This window comes from Orbicella faveolata, unplaced genomic scaffold, assembly GCF_042242905.1.
Source record: "Orbicella faveolata isolate gen_17 unplaced genomic scaffold, um_ofav_v1 contig_4, whole genome shotgun sequence".
Classification (NCBI taxonomy): domain Eukaryota; kingdom Metazoa; phylum Cnidaria; class Anthozoa; order Scleractinia; family Merulinidae; genus Orbicella; species Orbicella faveolata.
Window position 1 is genome coordinate 8,890,420 of NW_028301569.1, and position 12,969 is coordinate 8,903,388.

A 12,969-nucleotide genomic window follows, 5' to 3' on the forward strand; every position below is an offset into this window, starting at 1 on the left:
GGGCAAAGAGAACACTGGCGAACATTGCGGTTGCTCATCGATCAACACAATTACTTACCGTTTATTTACCGCAACCGCAATTGAAATGAAGTGTGTCGGTCAAGTGTGTGTAAAAAATAACAGTACTGCAATTTCCCGGATTTGATTGTAACTCGTCCTTGTATTTGTTGTTGTGTTGCCGTTTCGACAGAAGGCGAGATTCAGTTGTCATGTTTATCTGTCTTGTGAAGCACAATTCTTGCCGCCGCTTCAATTAAAAAGAAATTAAATTATAAACATTGAACAGTAAATCTGACCTCTCATGAGAAAAACCGTTCGCTTGCCATGTGTTATCCGTTCAAGATAGGATGCCGTTCGAACGGTTGCTGCTATCTGTTCACGACAAAAAAATCAGCCGTTCAAACGTCAAGGGGAATCCGATCAGATTCAGCTTTTCGTGACGCTTTACATTTGCACAATGTTCAAATCAAAACAAACAATTCCACATACAAAGGTCCCGGTTTTGTCACAGAACCTTTCTTTGTTGGCGTTATTGCTTGGCAGATGTCAAGATGTTTGTTGTTCTTTTCACGTTTGGTACACAGAAATCGACGAACAAGATGCCAAAACAAAACAACTTGCTTTTACGCACTTTTGGACTCCGGGACGTCAATTCACGCCGTTTCCCAGTCTGCTTCGTTTCCATCTAGCCGAAAAGGAAAAATTGATCGCGAACCCCCAGTATCTATGAATTCAGAACTAACCGAAAAAAGTTACCGTTACAAAACGGATGAAAATAAATTATGAACCAACAAAAAGCAAAGGCATCCGTGTCTGTAAAGTTATTTTGTTCGCGAATGAAATTTGAGACGTTCCCAACTCGTTGCCTAGCCCGTGACCAAAATCTTCCCACTAGCGGTGGTAAAATTGCTCTTCTCGAACGAACCGAACTAAACTATCCAAATATGACTACAACAGGGTTTAGTTTTTTATGGCTTACACTTTACATTGGAAAACTTAACTTTAGTTGCATCATTTAACTTCCCAACACGTGTAACCAACGCCGTATGCGTACAGAGAGAGTTGAGAATCAGAGACAGCAACTTTTTCTTTGGCTGTATTTCTTTCTAAAGGAAGGAAGGTGATCAGTTTGTTTAAAAATGTTCAACTTGTGTTTGAGGTTATCCAGAATAATAGTGTCTTTTGTTCGTTGTCCAACAAGGATGCCAAGTTTTTCTCCCGTTCTTTGTCGCTCGTTATTAATTGTTGCTAATTTAGAAGCTTTTAGAGTAAAATAATAAAATTCCAACTTTTTGGAGAGCGAGATCGCAAACTTTCTGCCGTGTTCCTTTTAGCTCTAGCTTGTTCTAGCGTGTTCTAGCGTGCTAACTCACACACTAAGCGTGTTACGGTTAGCACGCTAATCAAAACAAAAGGTTTAGCATGTTAACATCGAAACAAATCGTTGTGTGTCCTTCATTGTGCTAAGAATTAAATATGCGCATAAAGCGTGTCTTATGACACACTAAGTGTGCTGTGTTAGCGTGTTGTGAGCGTGCTATCACCTTTATCCCTGTTTTCCCGTGGAGGGTCACATAATTATACAGAACGACAAAAATACGCCATGTTCTCAATATGTGAATATTACTTTCATATGCAAAAATTACATTATCACATATATAGAAACTCTTTATCGCCGATGAACTTTTGTGTTGTACCGACTGTTTTGACTGACTAAAAAACACAAGAACTAATTTTTTTGAAGGCGGAATACACGCAAGCCACTCATAACATACGCCCACCCAATGTTTATCATTTTAAAATCTATCATCCCAGTACAAGGTCGACTACGAGATTGTCTAAATACCACATTACTTGACAAAACATACCATTAATTCTTTTGTTAGATTAAGCGTGTAAAAGGAAGTTGTTACTGAAAGAGTTTTGGGCAAAGAGGACATTGGCGAACATTGCTGGTTGATCGAGTTAAGATGGGAGTGAAATTCAGTAAGATGCTCACGGACGAGGCAAACATGGCTATCGTCGACATATCTGTACGAAAACAAAAAGTCCGAAGTACAACACGTGGTGGACGCACTCAAAACCAATGGTTACAAGGACCAATTCTTAAAAAGCTGCCAAAGAACCAAACCACCTAAAGCATTAAATCAGGCCCAAAATAATCAGCCACAAAGCCACAGAGGCTTTGTTACTCTGCCATATTTTCAAGGAATCTCTGAAAAAATTGCAAGAACCTTAGGACAATTCGACGTAAATGTTGCTCATAAACCCGTCAAGACGGTTGGTTTGATCCTGAAGAAACCGAAGGACAAATTCGATCAAGACCTGTCAACTGGTGTCGTGTATAAAATCAATTGTAAAAACTGTGAAAAACTTTACATCGGTCAAACATCCAGAGCACTGAGATCCAGAACAAAAGAACACAAAAGAGCCGTCCTCACATGTGACAAGAACTCTCTTTTGGCGCAACATTGTATGAAAAACAACCACGAATTTGATTTTAATAATGTCAAGGTCATAGACCGCTGTCCCTCGTGGTCGCGTGGATTGTTCTTGGAAGCGTGGCATTCCATTCGCGAACCGAACTCAATTAATGACCACGCACATATTCCAGACATTTACAAAATGCTAAATTAATCCCTAGCGAGTTCCTCACATTCTTATAAACATCTCATTTACATTTAGACGCCGTTAACATTCATTTCACCACTGAAGAAGGTTATAGTATTTTAGCCGAAACGTCTATTTTAAGATTTTTAAGTCAGTGACAACAACTTTAAGATTTTATTCAAGTATTATGATTGAGAAAAGTAAATCAACTAAAATTCCTTTCGTCGTTCCTCCCTTTGATTTGTCAATTTTGTTTTAGTTAGTTCTCAAACAAGACATCAAGTGCTTTCTATCAGTCTTGGAAGACTTACCTCAAGTACTAGTTTTCCGCAGAACAAGCTAAGGTGGTAAAGAGCGACAATGGTTTTAGAGTGCACTCTTGTCCGGCTCACCTCAAAGTGACAAAAAGTTTATGTTACTTTGAAGTCATTTTCCGATGATAACGGGATGCACTGATAGCCAATCTGTCATATCGGGCTATATCTTTTTCGGGATATCAAGCCGATTATTTACGTCAATGTGCAGTAATAACATTATCGTTTCAACAACATTTACAGGAGTCTTTCTACAAAGCATCGGTCGGCTTATTTGTCCACGCTTAACCTTTGTCCAATGTTTCGGCCGCAATACTCCCGCGGTGTTGAGTCGTCTTTCACAAAAGTTTCCGACAGTTTCAAGGTAACATGTCCTAATTGCCGCTTTGTTTTGTCTTTTTTTTGATAACATCCTGGGAAGTTGGAGTTTATAGTGTTTAGACTTGAACGATTTACCGAGGTATCAGAGTTTACTTAGCTAGGTAAACATTTTCCGTGTGTAAACGCCAACTGATTCTTTGGTAAATGTCGTAAAAGACAAAAGAAACTTAACCGAGGTAAAAGTTGTAATTACCCTGTGATCGGGCATGGTTACGGTTGATAACCAAGGTCAAGATGACAGATATATCCGCTTGTGGCGGCGTAATATTCCCCGCAGTGAGCAGATTGTACGATTGTCGACAAAGCAAAGCGTCTTTTTTCCAGTTTTGACTAGGCGAACATGACAGATAACGTGAAAAGACTGGATCGATCTTCTTACATCGAACAATCCGTCACGTAAAGAGAGCATTTTATTTTTCTTTCTCAGTATTATTTACAACTTTCTCTAGATAAACTTCGATGCTATGTTGTGTAATTATTGTCGATATACTTTGCCACCAGGAAGGATGCTGCATATATAACGTATCCATGCATACTCTGGGTATGATCAAGCAGCTGAATTTTCGCCGCAATATTATGGAATGAGGTCCTCGCCTATGAAAATGATGGCACCTCAATTTGCTCCTGTTCGACTGCGGTGGGATCCTCGTCCAAGTTCGATTTCATGAGGTTGATAATGCAGCGCGCGCGAATGTGGAAAGATCAACATGAGTTATTTGAGCCGGTATAAACACTGTACGAATGTACCAAGGTTAAGTAACTTGACCTTAGTAACTGTTTACCTTGGTAAAAGCTCAAATGTAAACATACCTTCTTAAGCGGCTCAACTTTTACTGGTACTTTAAGCTGTAAATGCGCGATATCCTGTTGACACCTCCTTGAATACTTCGAGGTGGCGTATCAAAAGGCCGAAGTTGTAATGCGTAATTAACGTTGTTGTATTTTGATCATGACCAGTCATATCCGGCTTTAGGCGAGTCAGAAATAGTATAAAGCTTGATGTGACGAACAATGATATGTACTCAGACAGAAGAGCACAGTGACTGAAGGGATTGAAGTACAGAGAATAAGCTTGTTTCGACAAAGTGGTTTCAAAACGTTATTGATCTAGTTTAATGTAGAGATAATGACGTTCAATCACATAGCATTTATTCTTAATCACCCAGTGACAATATTTTTGTTTGTCCAGGTGACCTTTGTGTTTATTGCCGGCTCTTTAACAACCTGGACTTGTCGGTCTTTCAAAAGTGTTTTGGAACTCCCATTCAAATTTTTGCTCCACAGTGGAACCCAGCCTTACGGTCACCTCGTTATTACAACCACTTTTTTGTGTCCCGACGAAATGACCAAACATTTTCTCATAAGAAAACCCTGTTAATGCGGTCACTTCGTTAATACGGCCAATGGCAACATTCTGGAATCCCAACCTGTATAATCCTTTATAATTATATACCCCGTTTGTACGGCCACTCTAACCAGTTATCATGTATGTTCATCTTTCCATTGTTAATATTGTATGTAGTGATTGAAGTTTCAATTTTTAAAAATTATATCTGCATTCGGAATGCTTATTAAAGAACAGTTATTTAGAATTGCAATTGTAATATATCTGTTAGCTTCTGCTGTAAATATGTTACTTAATTTGGACCAGTCACGAAATTTGACCCTACCCCGTTAATACCGCCAAATATTGGCATGGTTGGTGACCAACGGGGTTCCACTTTACTAAGACACATCAAAAGTCTGCCAGCTTTGGTTTCTCAGGAAGTCAGAAAATAATTTAAATTGGCGGAAAAGTTATCCAAATGTTGACACAATACGCCCAAGAATTATAAGCATAACGACGAATTTTGTCTCAATTGAAAGATGATTTGCGGCTTAACCTGGATGCAAAAATGTGTTAGGTCTGGCAATGACCCTGAGATGAAGAAACACAGTCGTCAAATCAAAACTTCCACCAGCGAAATAAAAAAAGTGTTGGTATTCAAAATTCCGGTTCCTCCTTTTCGGCCGAGGGTAAATGTGCTTAGCGTCAAAAGATACGACGAGCGTGCATAGAGCTTTTACATGACATTCAAGTCTTCTCCCGAGTCAACAAGATACCAAGAATATAAATAAATGGCACTGAATTAAAAAAAAAAAAAAGAAAAAAAACTTCAGTTCGGTCGATATTAGCCTGTGATGTTTTTCCCTCGAACCTCCTATCGCGGTATATTGACGAATGAACCCATGTCTCATGCAATGATTAAAATTACACAAGCTAATGGGCTAATGTTCTTCAAGCGGGCAAACAGAAACTTAATGCCCTCTCGTCTAGGCTGTAACACGTTGGTACGTTATTATTTTATGGTCTTTTAGAAAACCAGGCAACTGCTTCCATTCATAAACAGAAAATTATCACATTCGCCGGTGATCTTTTGAGGCAATGTGCTTGACAAGCCATGACCGTAAAGGTCCCTGTATGGATGCACTTCATGTTCTTTTGCTCCTACACGCGCCCAACTTTTACGCTTCCACACGTACCCAGGCTAAAACATCGTACGTTGGCATAAACACATAAGTAATCCAGTTGTGTGATTCGAATGACGAAAACAAACATTTCCATTACTGACTTCTCGTGTTGCACGCTCTCAGCCAATAATTAATAAAGGTCTCAAGGACAATTTTGCTCTTCTCCAGCCTAACTGACTCCCCATGCCCGCTAATAATCTATAAGTGCTTTTTCGAAATAGCTTCTATGCACAAAGAAGACTGTCTGAATTACTCGTAGCATTAGTCATTGATTTTGAAAGGATCTCGTTCTCAACCTCAAACAAATGACTTCCAAAGTCGAATCACTATTGCAAATGAAATAGGACAAGCTGGGTAGTAAATTGATACACAGTAGTAGGTGTCTGATCAGAATTATAAGAAAGAGGGGCAGGTCTGTTACTTCGAAACTTGCAGTACTTTAAAATTAAGAAGGGTTTTGACCGGGCAAAAGGGGACAGAATCATCCCGAGTAATTAGGATATCAAATGGCCGTATACACTGTATATCGAGTTATCTGTATCGGGATTTCAGGCCGCTCGCTTACGTAAAATGCAAAACAATTAGATTTTTTATAACATTTACGGTGTGTCGCCAGTTCGTACAATGCACACAATTTTTGACTGAAAGATCAGGATGTCATTGTTCAGATTTGGCCTTTCTCTTTGTTGAACATTAACCGCAACACTTCCGTGGTGACTGAAGCCTTACACAAACGTTTGCGGTATGTAATCGACTGCGCCGTTGTACAGTTGTTGTATTTTGATCAGCCATTTGCTTCAGTCATGACATCTGTAGCAAACAGTCTAACGCTTGGTGTGTATTGATTTTGCTATGAACGCAATGAAAGCTGATTGGAGAGATCGAAAATACAATTAATAATTTCCATAGGACCATCCACGGTTTTCTTTTTTTCCGCCAGCAGAGGCTGCTTTCAAGGAAGTGGATTTCAAAACGTTATCTGACCTGCGATAATACAGTGAAACGCCCTTCAATCTCTTAGCATTTATTCCTAAGCATTCAGTGACAAAATTTTGTTCGTCCAGTTGGCTTGTACGGGTTCTCCAAAACGCTCAATATTTCTGTCTTTCAAAACTCTTTAGAAACTTCCCTTCAAATTTTCGTTTAAGCGCCTATGCAGGCGCTATAGTGGGTCAAACGTCTTTTGCTTTAAAAAAGGCACGAGCCGCGCTTGTGTGATTCGAATGGAGAAAACTAACACTTCCCGTAACGTACATCACTGACTTCTCGCGTTCTACACTATCAGTATTAGAGAAGGCAATAAATGATAACAAAAGGTCCTAAAGAAAATTTTGCACTCAGTTCAATGCTAATTGAATCATGAAACTGAACCTTATAGGTGCTGTTTCAAAATGGCTTCTGTGCACAAAGGAAAATGTCTGAATTACCCGTAGGTCATTGATTTCAAAAAAGATCTCTTTAGCCACTAAAAGTTATTATATGGGTTTAGATCAGATGGGCACTGACATAGTTACCCTATGCTAATAAGGTAAAATTTTGACCCAATTTGATCTAAGCTCTCGTTAGTGACCAACCACCTAGGCTTCATGTTTTGGGTGGTCGTTTACGGAAGGTTCGACTGTACCACTCAGGCGTAACACAAGCACAAGTATTTGGTTTATTTATTGGCGGCACCCTGCAACGATCCAAACGAATGAGTTGCCAGTAATCGGATACCCGTGTTTGCGAAAAGAACTCTGGGATCGTCAGGAGGCAAACATTGAAAGTCGCTAGAAGGAAATGTATGGCGAAAAGTTGTTTCGACGCCCAAAAACATGGTTTTGGGGAAAGATCAACGCTTTTTCGCCGTTGTTTTATCGCAAATGGATTTTGGCAATGTTGACCTAGTTAGACTTGATTTCCAAGAGCTTGCACCATATTTCCGAGTTCCAGGGAGTTGAAAGTAACTCCCGAAAGCCTTCTCCTTCATCAAAATCGACAGGGGAAAAATAATCGCAAGCTTGGTTATGTGCATGCTGGCCGAAATATAGCTTACTCAGACACTGCAAAGAAACAGAGTCCGGCCTGCGTAAACTTTGAGTTCGCCCTTCTTAGATTTGATTTCACATTCCAAGAGCCTGGACCATATTTCCGAGTTCCAGGGACTTGAAACTAACTCGAGAAGATATTGTCCTTCAGTGAAATCGACAAGCGAAAAGTAATAGAAATCTTTGTTATGTGCATGGTGGCCGAAATATAGCTTACCCACGTTGTCACATGGTAATCCGATCTAATTATTTTAGGGAGTTTGCATTGCAATATACTCAGTTTCTCTCCTCTAGGCCTACTAACACTACGGGACTAGATGTTAAAGAAGGTAATTAAAACTCACACAAAGGCCTGTCCCCACTACACCAGAGAGATTTGAAAACGCTGGCTTGCTGTTTAGTGTGGACTAAAAACACTAAGAACGGTGTTTTTCGAAAACGATGTGGACGCTATAATCATATGATTTCCCTGCCCGCGTTTTCCTCAAACACAAATCCAAAATGACCGCTGATTATTGCATTTTCAAATTATTTTTCCGGCGTAGTGCGGATGGAAAATATCCCGTTTTTTCTCCGGCGCGGTGTGGACGGGGCCAATCGCAAGCCAGGAGCAACAATGCGAGACCGACGTCGTCAAGACACTTTACAAAATACTCTTTTAATAGTACACGGAGACAAGCCATTTGTATTGATAAGTCGTGTTTCAATTTTCAGTTTAGTGGCCCCAAGCATTATCAAGCAAAAAAATCTTTGGAAGAAGACGATTTCTGCGAAAGATCAAGCACTTTTTTTCAGTAATTCGGTTAATGAACAATATCTGATCGTTCGTGAAGTTTCATTAGTTTAAAGCCAGTCTTTGGTACAATCAGGAGCCATAATCGGGGACGGAGACCGTAAGTCTTGGGATCCGCGCGCACCTATGATATGGGACAATTTTTCTATTTTTAGAACAAATTGCGTCATCCTGACGTCATATATCCGCGCACGTGTCGGGGGCTCTCGCGTGGATGTTGTCACGTTGAGTGATCAAATGGTGAGCAGTCGTGAGAGATGCGAGATTCTCATGCAGATTTTTTCACAGCGATGGCAGGGAACAAGGCAGGGAATAAGAACCAGGACTCTTATATGTAGTTTTATGCTCTGAGCTAATGAAAAGGTGAGTTTTTTTCCGCGCTGTAAATGAATAATATCTGCTCGCGCTAGTTGTACGCGAAAGTTCTTGCGTCTGTTCTGTGAAGAAAAGTTATGTAAGAGAACTCTTTACTCTGGTATCGAGTTAATTTGTGAGTTTCCCAAAAAATGCTTAATCATAACCAAACCCTGTTTTAGACAGTTTCTTATGGTTTCTGTTTATTTGGCGAGTTTGCAAAAGTTTTTGAAAGGAAAGTCTGACGCGTGCAATCAGTAACTCATTTGCATGGTGCAGCGCGTGCTCTTTCAAGTCCGAGTCGGTGTTTTCAATTGTCAACAAACCTTGACAAAGATTTATTTCGTGGTCTTTTGTGCCGAGATGCTGCAGCAATTTTCACCAACGCCAAAAGGCTACTAATATCATGTGTGTTTCTTTAACATAGTGAAATTTTACACGGCGAAAATAAAACAAACAAGGAGTTTTGATAACTCAACCAAAAAAAATCAAAATCGTTATTCGAGTTGATTAAAGAAAGCGTCATTGTAATTTTGCTGATTATTTCTGCTGTATTCACATATTGTCAGCTAAGCCTTTGATATGTTCTCAAACATTTATCAACCTTAAACGTATTTAAAAACTAGAGATATTATATTAGTTCGATGTACGTTTTCACACGAAAGTAGGGAAGTCCAATTTGTCATGTTTTACTGACTGTACAAAACACGCATCGGCGGGCGCTCTTATTCATCGACAACAGACAATTTATTGGATTTTTACACAAACAAAACTGAGCAGCATCTACAGACATAAACTTTATTGTCACTTATTGGGCCTTGATAAAATATCAAGCGTTGCTTACAATTCAGGCGAAACTCAAACTTGCAATTATTATTTTTTTTTTTCACTGTTCGGTCGAGATAGACTCTGGCGAAATCCTCGCAAGCGTGTGGCAAGAGGAGGGAAACTTTGAAGTTCTGAAACGCTGCTATATCTACATATATCCAACTATTTTTTCGCTGTGCTTTGGAAAAGCTGTTAATCTTCAACATATGTGAAACTTACAGGAGCTAAGAGCTCTTGTAAAACAAAACTAAAAGAAGCAGCTGAACACAACTTGGTCAGTGATATCATAAAGCGGCACATAGCTAAATTCGACACACTCAAACTGGAGCAGCTTCAGACGACGAAAATACTGAAGTAAAATTCCAACAGACATGAACATATTGAGTTGTGGGCCAAAAGTATCAATGTATCATTTCGGGAATTTCGGACGCCATTTCCCCGCGCTACATCCGCAAAAATCCTCGCAGCATAAACGCGCGTGTGCCGCAGGCGATGGCGCAATTTGTTCTAAAAATAGAAAAATTGTCCCATATCCCTGGGTAGGGACAGCCCCAATACCAGAAATAGCGCGCGCTTACGGACTCCGTCCCCGATTATGGCTCCTGCTAAAACATGATACGGGAATTAAGTAACCTATGGCGCGATACATTCAACCAAACTTTGCGGGATGAGGTTCGAAAATTTCTTGGTGTCGAATGGATCGCGACGGGTCCGAACCGGCGGTGTCGTACAACAAGGTACATGCACACAAACTGACGGAAATATAATTGCAATTTTTATTTGTATATCTTTATAAACATAAACTAAAAATATTCTGTTTCTCTAAGATATACATTGTAAAACGGGTGAAGGCTAAAACACTGTGTAACTGAACTTTACAAACTTTACAATTTATCCTGGTGTAAAAACTCGTCTGTCTTCAGATTAAAAAAATATATATATCAAATCAGGAGCCATAGTCGTCCCCGATTATGGCTCCTGGTCAAACTTACATGCTATGGATGAATAATTTTTTTCCAATATTCTCTTACTAAAAGTTTACGAACCATATCCAATGTACAAGCTATGGATGACTCATTTCATTCACAATATTTTCTTAGGTTTTCCAACCTTCAGTTATTAGCTTACAAACCTTACTAAATTCTTCACATCTTTTAAATTAACCACGTACATATATTAATTTAGTGTCAATGGCATAAATGCTCTTCCAAGTATATAAACATCCTATCCGGGCAATATAAGTTACGAATTAGATCCTTTTCTAATCAAAATATTCAATATTTTCATTTTAATTTCAGTCGCATAGCCACGTACAAAATGAAATAATACTTTATAAGTTTTAACGTCACTGTTCTTAGACGGAAAAAATAGTTCTTCAATTCAACATATGGAGCTTTTTGAATAAGTTACATGCAAAATCCTTTAAATAATCAAAATATTAAGAAATGAATTGTTCAGTCGCAGATTTTGAATGCACGCAGCTTATTAAAATGTTTCTAAAACAAAGCTTCCATTCGTTATGTTTACTTATAACTTTGTTGTTGTAATTTTGCCGTAGATTATAATCACTTTTGTTCCTTTTTCACAATTTGTCAAATCTCCCGGGAGGAATGAGTCCATCTCACAACTTATCTGGAGTTCCTTCCACCAATACTGTTCAAAGATAACAAGATCACAGTGAATGACAGTTTTAGTTTAGCAAAAGGAAAAACTGTAGGCGTTAACTGAACATTAGATCTAGACCTCTATGACTTCCTCTGATTTTAAAAAAGAAAAATAAATCCGTTTTTCTACTGTTTCTGTTGTCGAGGAACTATCGCCTGGTAGTTGGTCCCCCAGAAATTTAAGCGACGTCTCGAGGGCAAATACGCTAGCTTTAAGTCCTGTCCGAACGGGAAATGTTTGGAAACTAAACGCGATCAAACATTGTTTTGTGACCAAACTGATGTTGAAGTTATATTGAATGGCCAAACGATATCAAATATGTTTGATCACCGTCCAAAGGAACAAAATGTGTTACAATGTTTGACCAAATGTTTGTCGTCCCTCAAATGTTATCAAACAAGTTCAAACACGACCAAAGAAGGTGTCCAAACGGGAATTGTATGGTCACCGAAAATTGATCAGTTGATTGTGTTTGATCGTCAAACATTTTCCGTTTGGACAGGGCTACCATCAGACGTCCGATAGTTCCCAAACGTACACACAATATTGTTTATTGCAACGTAACAACGTCCCAAAAGTAACAAGCCCGAAAGGTTACTACTCCGAAAGTAACGAGGGTCGTTACTTTGGGAAGTTTGCGACCGCTTACATGATGACAGACAACATAGTGAATACAAAAATAATCGCCATTCTTGACGTGAAACTGGTACTTACAAAGTCTTTCTTCGTCTACGTCATCATCATCATCATCATCGTCATCATCATCGTCATCATCGTCGTCGTCGTCGTCGTCGCCGCCGTCGTCGTCGCCGTCGTCGCCGTCGTCGTCGTCGTCTTGGTCGTCATCGGCATTATCGTAATCCTCACGTGGATGAATATCCATTCCTGTTATAATTACCATAATTATAATTTCCATAACACCACGGTCCAGCATGGATGTTCTAATCAAAATAATGATCATGGCCTCTCGTATCCAGTCAGCAGGTGCCTTTCAACTCTGCAGTGCATGTACTGAAAGGAAAATAAAACTAAAATGAACTTTGTTGACATTTAGGTCTTTGTTAGACATTCAGGTCTTCTCATATAAAGACTATAAGTTTGTGGTTGAATTTAGAGCCGAGTATCCGTCGGACAGCGCAAATGTTAGCTGAACCCCTGGACACGGCAGCATTGCCCGACAGGAAATCGAACCAAAGAATCACAATTCAGCTGGTCCAGTTTTTACTCGGGCTTCCGTAGGAGAGCCCAAGTCATAAAATGCAAGCGTTTTGGTCGCCAAAAGGGGGTTCATGGTCCCATGAGTTTCATGCACAGACCATGGAAACTGGGGCACGAGAAACGCGACATTGCTCGCTCTTCGTGACAGAACGCAGTGTTTTGCGAAGAAGGTTTTGGTGAGAATCGCGCCTTATACTCGTTTTCGGAAAGGGTCGGTCCACGAATTATATAGCTTCAGTGAAAGCCAGCCAGGTAAGCAAAGGTCAAG

At 39.6% G+C, this 12,969-nt stretch overlaps 2 protein-coding genes across 2 annotated transcripts in view; both read right to left on the reverse strand.

Annotated features, from left to right (window-relative positions):
• The window catches only part of LOC149101340 (uncharacterized), a 119,555-nt gene extending 115,965 nt beyond the window's left edge, over positions 1 to 3,590 (reverse strand). Inside the window, exon 1 of the mRNA XM_089276328.1 lies at positions 2,922 to 3,590. The gene's annotated coding sequence lies outside the window, so the exon portion shown is untranslated. The remainder of the gene's footprint in view (positions 1 to 2,921) is intronic.
• A 6,981-nt stretch (positions 3,591 to 10,571) lies between these two features.
• On the reverse strand, positions 10,572 to 12,461 carry LOC149101344 (uncharacterized). The gene is made up of 2 exons (XM_089275786.1): positions 12,198 to 12,461; positions 10,572 to 11,471 (listed from the first exon to the last, which is right to left on the reverse strand). Exons 1-2 carry the CDS (start codon positions 12,442 to 12,444, stop codon positions 11,440 to 11,442), a joined length of 279 nt encoding a protein of 92 aa, XP_089131912.1. The 5' UTR covers positions 12,445 to 12,461; the 3' UTR covers positions 10,572 to 11,439.
• Between the last annotated feature and the right edge of the window lie 508 nt (positions 12,462 to 12,969).